Source organism: Pan troglodytes, chromosome 10, assembly GCF_028858775.2.
Source record: "Pan troglodytes isolate AG18354 chromosome 10, NHGRI_mPanTro3-v2.0_pri, whole genome shotgun sequence".
NCBI classification, from domain to species: domain Eukaryota; kingdom Metazoa; phylum Chordata; class Mammalia; order Primates; family Hominidae; genus Pan; species Pan troglodytes.
In genome coordinates, this window is record NC_072408.2 from 89,275,628 (window position 1) to 89,283,787 (window position 8,160).

Here is an 8,160-nt window from a genome sequence, read left to right on the forward strand (position 1 = left end):
TTTTCTGTCCAGGGGAGGGCTGCTTTTTTGCAAAAATTATAGAATCAATTTTTCCTGTTGCTTTCATATTTCATTTGTTATGTAATACTTATTTATATGATAGGTTGAGTATTCCTTATCTGAAATGCTTGGGACAGAAGTGTTTCAGATTTCAGATTTTTTTTGAAATATTTACCTTATATACTTACCATTTGAGCATCCCTAATCTGAAAAATCCAAAATCTGAAATTCTCCAATGAGCATTTCCTTTGAATGTCATGTTGGCACTCAAAAAGTTTCAGATTTTGGAGCATTTCAGATTTTGGATTAGGGATACTCAACCTGTATATTATGACAATAATGTAACTGGCATAGCAAGTTTAGAAATAAATACAATTGACTCAGTAACAAAGCTCATCTAGCAGGAGCAAAAGCACAATTGAACTAGAGAGTGGCCTGCTAAATACAAGAGTTCAACATACTATAGGTATTTGTTTTAGAAAAAAAAGAAAAAGAAATAAAAGTAATTCTCTCTGATGGATTTGTGAAGTGCATGTTAGAAGAAACTACCTTAAGTATGAACATATGCCATTGTGTTCCTCTTGCCTTTGAATTTTGCTCAAAGATGTCTTGTTTTAGATACAGTGTTGTAAAGTTTAATTTTAGTCAAAAAATGTTTGAGCTCCTCCTGTGTGCCCAAAGCATAATAACAAATGAAAGTAAATATTTCCTTATTAGTTGTTGAAATTAAACAATATTAATGGGATGTTACTGGTGGTTTTATTTATGATGTGCTGCATAACCTATATCAGTGTAAAAATTTTAAGTAATTTAGAGTTATCTTGACTTGCTTCATGAATATCCTTAGAGCGAGTTCTTCAGACACCTAAGGTTGTATTAAATTGATGTCATGTTTATTTTACTTTAGGATATGTTTGACAAGGAAAAATATTTTTAAACTATCGTTAAATTTATTGTTGTTTTTTATCTTGAAGCTGCCAGAAAAAATTATAATGAACTACTACGAGAAGTATAAGCCTCGAATGAATGAGCTGGAAGCTTTTAATATGGTAAATCTCAGAGTTAAGCATATTAAATTGGATATGTTGCTAGACTTGAATAGGGTCCTATTAAATTTTATTATGGGCTAAGCAATCTATGTTGTTTTTCTCTTACTGTAGAAAAACTGTTTTGGATCATTTCCTATTTCAGGACTATATTAGGTGTCAGTAATGTAATAAAGAGAACACATGGTAGATTTCTCTTAAAAAAGTATTATAAATGCACAAAAAGTTTCAGAGTCCTTTGAACACATATTGGTCCCAATGCAGTTATTTCACAAGCATTCCTTTTAATGAATTTCATTCTTAGTACCCCTTTAAAAGCTTTCTATCACATATGATTGCTTGTTGGAGTCTACCTCACAGTCACTTAAAGGACATTCTTTTCCTATTATTAAAGAAAACCTTTTGATCTCTGAAATATTCATTTTCTGAAGATGTACATGGATTTTGGAGATTCAGCCTATATAAACTTCTGTAGATACATTTATTTAAACATAAGTTTAAGGAAATAAGCTAGTCTTTTTTTTTTAAGTACCACCAACCTACCTATCTAATTTTTTTATTTTAGTTGAAAGTTGTTCTGGCTCCCTGCATAGAGACTTTGATTCTTCTGGATCGACTTTGTTACCTGAAAGAGCAGGTAAATTATGTTATTTTAAAATACACAACAAATATCTTATTAAATACAGTAATATAGAGCCACTTATATCTAGGATAAGAGTCTTTCACATAAAACTAGTAAGAAAATTTTTCTCATTATATTTTCATAGTTTAAATGTTCATTCCATCCCTTTTTAAACATATAAACATATGTACAACAGATGTTTTCAGCAAAGCTGCTATAATAAAGTTTACATTCTTTTAATTGTATGGTAATTACTATACATAGGCAGTGAACATAAACTGCTATATATGAAATATTGTATAGCTGAAATTTATAAAGGCTAGACATAAAAGATATTGTGTAAGCATTTCATTTTGTAAGAATTTGTCTTTTAATTCACTTTTGGAGTGTTGACCATATGGATTCTGCAGAATAGAAACTTCTTTCTGATCAAGGAAGATTCCTTCTGTTTTTTTCACAATCTTACTTATCTATGTTAAATGACAAAAATACTGTCTTTTGGGTTGTCTTTAAGGAAAATATTTTCTGCAGATTCTATTATGAGCTATGGTCAAAATAAAGTTTGGTGAACTGTTTAAATTAAACCCATTCATGGACTCACCAAATGTTTCCGCTATAAACTCTTTAACAGTTTTATTTTGTCATATGGGGAGCTTTACTTTCTTATTTTCCTAATTGGAACAAATGCTAATTGAAACAAATGGATATTTAAAAATGTTTGCTTTGTTCTAATTTGTATTTTTATGGAGAAAGGCAATTTTTAAATATGTAAATAATGATGTACTTTCCTAAGCTGCCAGCTAACTTCAAGTCACTGGAAAGCTTTGGTTCCTAAGTTAGTGGGTGATAAAATCAGTACCTATTTTACTAGATTCTCACATCCCTTTTCAAAACAATCTCCATTGACCTATGTACAAGAGGTAAGCAAAACAATGTGCACAAAGATTAATAGGTTGTAATGAAATGATAGAAATTATAGAAATGTTATTTTTAATATTTCAATTAATATCTTATAAAGTAATGCACATTTATGTTAGAAAATTTAAAATACAGGATATATAATAAAGAAAATTAAGAGTAGTCATAATCCTACCTTTTATTTAATAGCTTCAACTATTAGATTTTTAGTATATTTAAGGAATCTCTCAAATATATATGGTTATAACATATATATATAGTGCATATTATTTGTACTTTAATACTAGAATAAAATTATAAATGCAGTTTTACATCTAATTTGTTTTATTTTATTCAGAATTTCCCACCATATTAAATGTACTATAGAAAGTGAACATTTCATCATAAAATAATTTATTTAACTAATACTCATTTGTGATTGGCCACTTCCAGTTTTTCACAACCATAGCAAAGAATAAACTTGTAATTCACTCTCTATGTACATCCTTGTTTCCTCAGCATAAATTTTTTTGAAGGTGTAATTGTGAATGTTAATTTTGTTTAACAAAGCATAAGAATTTTCTGTGAAACAGCTTTATTTTTATGTATTTTTTATATTACAATATATAATCCAACTCGTGTCTAATTTTTTTCTTCAACAAATGGTTGTATATCTAAATCACTTATTAATTTGCAGGAAGATATTGCATGGTCTGCTCTTGTGAAGTTGTTTGATCCCGTGAAATCTCCCAGATGTTACGCTGTTATTGCTCTGAAGAAGCAGCAGTGATTTCCAATGAAGCAAATTATTAGATGTATTTCTCTATGAGACCTGTTGCTGAGATTGCTTTTCTAAACATATATGTCCTGTTATACAAAAATTTTTAAATGACTGTTATATATTTTAAATAATAAAATAATGGCTAACAACAGAAGGTTATAATCCATTTTTCCATTGTCAAAGCATACATTAATAAAAGAAGAACCTGTCATAATAATATAAAACAGTTGACCTACATTCCTGAGTTAGTACATCAGTAGAACATTGTAATCTACGTCTTAATTCCTGTTCAATATTTAAGACCTCTTACATTTGCTACAAATCACATTTTGATGTATTGAATTAAACATAGATAAGAGGTAAAGGTAGCTGGTGCGGAAGATCATTTGCAATTTCTTCCACATTTTAGAAGGGTTTTTCTGTTTTTACCAGGAGGGAAAAAATCTGCACTTAAAGGGAAGAAATACCCAGGAACCAGGTCAGAAATTTAAAAGTGCCTCATTTAAAGCACATTTTACACTGGGTTTTAATCTAAGTACATGGGATATTCCCTTAAAGAAAGTTGTATCTTATAAGTAAGATATTCTCTTTAGGGATTCTTGAGGCAATTTATCTTACTAAAATAAAGTGATGGGTTGGCACTTAATGTAATTACTTTATGCTCTGTAAAAAGCCAATCTGAGTAAACCAAGAGTCAATGGAATGAGGCCAACACTCTGCCCATTGTGAAACAAGTTCCTTTCATTAGCAGAAAACTTGAGGATTCTAATGCATACCAAAGAGATGAAGAACTGGGATAAAGCTTCCTTGATCCTCAACTAGAGAGATTTTATAAAATTTTCCAAAGCAAAAAAAGGAACTGCTTTTTTAAATGTTGGCATCTATCCACGATTAAGAAGAATAATTATATTTATTTGTATTGTAATATAAATATTGAGTTTACAGCCTCAGGTGATCAGGTTCTTTGTACAGAGAGTACAAAGAACCTGGATAATCAGGTTCTTTGTAGAGATAGTACAATGCTTAGAAAATAAGCCATTTTTAAGCTTTTTTTTTCTGCAAAATTTCAAACATCTAGAAGTGGAGAGTAGAGTATAAGGAATCCCCATGTACTCATCACAAAGTGATTATCAACATTTTACCAATTTTGTTTCGTCTATACACACATAAACATGATCATGCACACCCCACCCACACATACCCTAGCTGGAGAATTTTAAAGCAAATTCCAGGAGTTCATTATTTCTAACAGTTATGGGGTTTTGTTTTGTTTTTTCAAAATAACATCTATAATTGTCCCCATTCATATATCTGCAATTGGCTGAAAAATTCTTTATATCAGTTTCTTCAATTCAGAATCTAAACAAATTTAACACATTTGCATTTGCTTGATGTGTCTCTTAGGTTGTTTTAAATATATGATGGTTTCCCCTCCAGCTTTAAAATTTCATATCATTTTTATTTATTTAAGAAACCAGGTAATTTATCCTATAAAATACAGATAGATTCTGTAGGATAAATTTCTAGATTTACCTGATTATACCCTCAGAGAGCCATTTAATACACCCATCCCAAGTATTTCCTAAAAGCTGTTAGATCTAGAAATTTATGAGAGTTAAGTTATTATTATGTGTTTGTTTATTTTTGTCTTTTGGCAAAAATACTTCATCATTAGTGTTACGTACTTTCTATTGCATCACATCAGGAGACACATCTTGTTTGGCTGTTCCATATTTAGTGATACTAAGATTGATCAGCAGCTTCAGTTGTTTTATTTATTCAATATAAAGTTTTCCCATTAACCTTCATCTAAATGGTTCTAGCAGCCAATGGCAATGATGGAAAACAGGAAGAAAGAAAAGAACCAGACTGTGAGTTCATTTGTCATATTCATACTGACCGCCTAAGAATCGCCCTCAGTTTCAATTTGTCCATTGCATTCTTCTAAATGTAGCCTTCTTGTTTCAGCATGCTGTGATTTCCTCATATTGTTGACTATAAGAGTAACTATTTCAGGAGCAGAAAACCTTTTCAGCCAACTTTTTTCTTTTATAATTTTCTATGTAAAAATTTAAAATCCTTTCCTGGTACCCAAATATTTTTATAAGATTTATTTCTCATTATAATAAAGAAAAATACTTTATATGTGTAAAACACCTTTTAGTATAGAGAAGGAAATTACAACAGGCCGGGCACGATGCCTCATGCCTGTAATCCCAGCACTTTGGGAGGCCAAGGCGGGCAGATCACCTGAGGTCAGGATTTCCAGACCAGCCTAGCCAACATGGTGAAACCCCGTCTCTACTAAAAATACAAAAATACAGGCGTGCTGGCACATGCCTGTAATCCCAGGTACTCGGGAGTCTGAGGCAGGAGAATCACTTGAACCGAGGAGGCGAAGGTTGCAGTGAGCCGAGATCGCGTCATTGCACTCCAGCCTGGGCGACAAGCGAAATTCTGTCTCAAAAAAAAAAAAAAAAAAGTTAATTACAACAGTTTCATTAGCAAGGCAACTTGATTGTAATTTCCCTATGTTTTAAACAGTTGTCAGAAATTACGTGTATCCATTAATGGTTTCCATTTTTATTAATTAGTTAAATGTGGGATGCAAGCATCAAATCAACATGACATAACTGCATTCATCACACTGAGATAACATTTCTACAGAAAGCAAAGAAACAGAGTATTTCAGACTGCAGCTTTGTACACATGAATCCCTTTGCAATGGTTGTAGACTCCCATCTCATAAAAACTGCACTTTGAGAACTAGTTTACAGTTTAGCCAAAGAATGTGGTGCCTAGGCATGAGCACAAATTCTGATAATTAAATTCTGAGTGAACTAAATCATGACAGTGCTTAACATCTCAGAGCCTCATTTGTAAAGTGGGGTTTTATTTACTTTTATTTTATAAACATTTATTGAATGCCTACCGTTTGTCAGAGATTACGCTGGGCATTGACAGTATGGAGACAAACAATATGCCACTGTCTTCAAAGAGCCTACAGTCCACTGAGAAAGATAAACAATAAAAGTATTAATTACAATAGTTACAATAGTCAAGATCAGAACTGAAGGGTTCAGGATATAGGATTCTTAAGGGCATCTTCAAAGGAGTAGCCAAAGGGAACAGGGACTCAGTGATAGTAGTAGTATAGTTTTGACTCATGTGAGCTAAATTGTTTTGTATCATTGAGTAAGTCACTTAACTGTTTAGTGTGCCCCAGTTTTCTTATCTGTAAAAAGAACATAAAATAGAACTCACTCTTAAGATTGTTAGGAAGATTAAGTGTATGAGTATGTTATTGAACTACCTGAAAATGCCTCCAAAAAAAGCTGCTAATGAAGTAAAACTAAGCTTTTTATAACTCACTGCAGTAACAGAGGGCATTGCCTTGACAGTCTTCACAGTGCATCTCAAGGGGGAAATTAGGGAAAGATATTTATAGGATTTGGAGGTCTGGGTTCAAAGGTAGAGAACAAACTGGGATTTGAAAAAGTTTGTGACATAAGAGATTAGGATTAGCATATATAGCAATGCACGGGTCTTGAAGCAAGTGTTGATAAGTAAATTGTTGCTTGGTAAGTGAATTCTTTGAGAAGTGGAGAGGATTGAGATAAATTAATGTATAGGAATTTTCCAAAGCAATGAAGTTATTTATTGAGGTACAATCTTATTCCTATGCAAAGTTTTCCTGTTAAAAAGGAAAAACAACAACAAATAAATCAGATAAACACAGGTGGTTTCAGTTCTTAAACGTAGTATCTCTGTCATGCTGATGCAGATGTTTACAGTTCTCAATGTAAAGCACTTAATTCTACATAATGCATAGTGTAAAAGTAATAGTTGTGTTTGCTAAATTTTCTAGAGAGACTAAAATTTGAACTTAACCATATTTGTAACATTGGTTTCATAGGAAAAAGTGTTGTAAATTCTGATTAAACAGCTTACAAATGGATTTTTAGTATCCCCATTTAAAAGCTGAGAATTCTTTACATTTAAAAGTGAAATTGCACAGCCAACATCATACTAAATGGGCAAATGCTGGAAACATTCCCCTAAGAAGAGGAACAAGACAAGGATGGCCACTTTCACCACTCCTGTTGAAAATAGTACTGAAAGTCTTGGCAAGAGCAATCAGTCAAGAGAAAGAAAGAAAAGGTATCCAAATAGGAAAAGAACAAGTCAAGTTAGCTATGTTCACTGATGATATGGTTCTATACCTAGAACACCCTAAAGACGCTACAAAAAGGTGCCTAGAACTGATAAACGGCTTCAGGAAAGTTTCAGTATACAAAATCAATGTACAAAAATCAGTAGCATTTCTATACACCAATAATGTTCAAGCTGACTAACAGCCAAATCAAGAGTGCAATCCCATTTACAATAGGCACCTAAATAAATAAAAACACCTAGGAATACATCTAACCAAGGAGATAAAAGATCACTACAAGGAGAACTACAAACTGCTGAAAGAAATTGTAAATGATACAAACAAGTGGAAAAACATCCCATGCTCATGGATGGGAAGAATCAATACCACTAAAACAGCTATACTGCCCAAAGCAGTCTACAGATTCAATGTTATCCTTATGAAATGACCGATGTCATTTTTCACAGGATTAGAAAAATGTATTCTAAAATTTATATGGAACCAAAAAAGGGCCTGAATAGACAAATCCAAAGCAAAAGGAACAAAGCCAGAGGCATCACACTACCTGACTTCAAACTATACTATAAGCTACAGTAGCCAAAAGAGCATGATACTAGTTCAAAAACAGACACATAGACCAATGGAACAGAATAGGGAATCA

General features: G+C 32.1%; 1 protein-coding gene across 7 annotated transcripts in view; it reads left to right on the forward strand.

Annotated features, from left to right (window-relative positions):
- The window catches only part of METTL25 (methyltransferase like 25), a 117,768-nt gene extending 114,268 nt beyond the window's left edge, over positions 1–3,500 (forward strand). For 5 of the 7 annotated variants that reach the window (XM_009425788.5, XM_016922599.4, XM_063784788.1 and 2 more), the window contains 3 exons: positions 975–1,049; positions 1,612–1,683; positions 3,263–3,500. In XM_009425788.5, coding sequence (XP_009424063.4) covers positions 975–1,049; positions 1,612–1,683; positions 3,263–3,355 — 240 coding nt within the window. In that variant the 3' untranslated portion in view covers positions 3,356–3,500. 7 annotated transcript variants of the gene reach the window in all.
- The last annotated feature ends 4,660 nt before the right edge of the window (positions 3,501–8,160 follow it).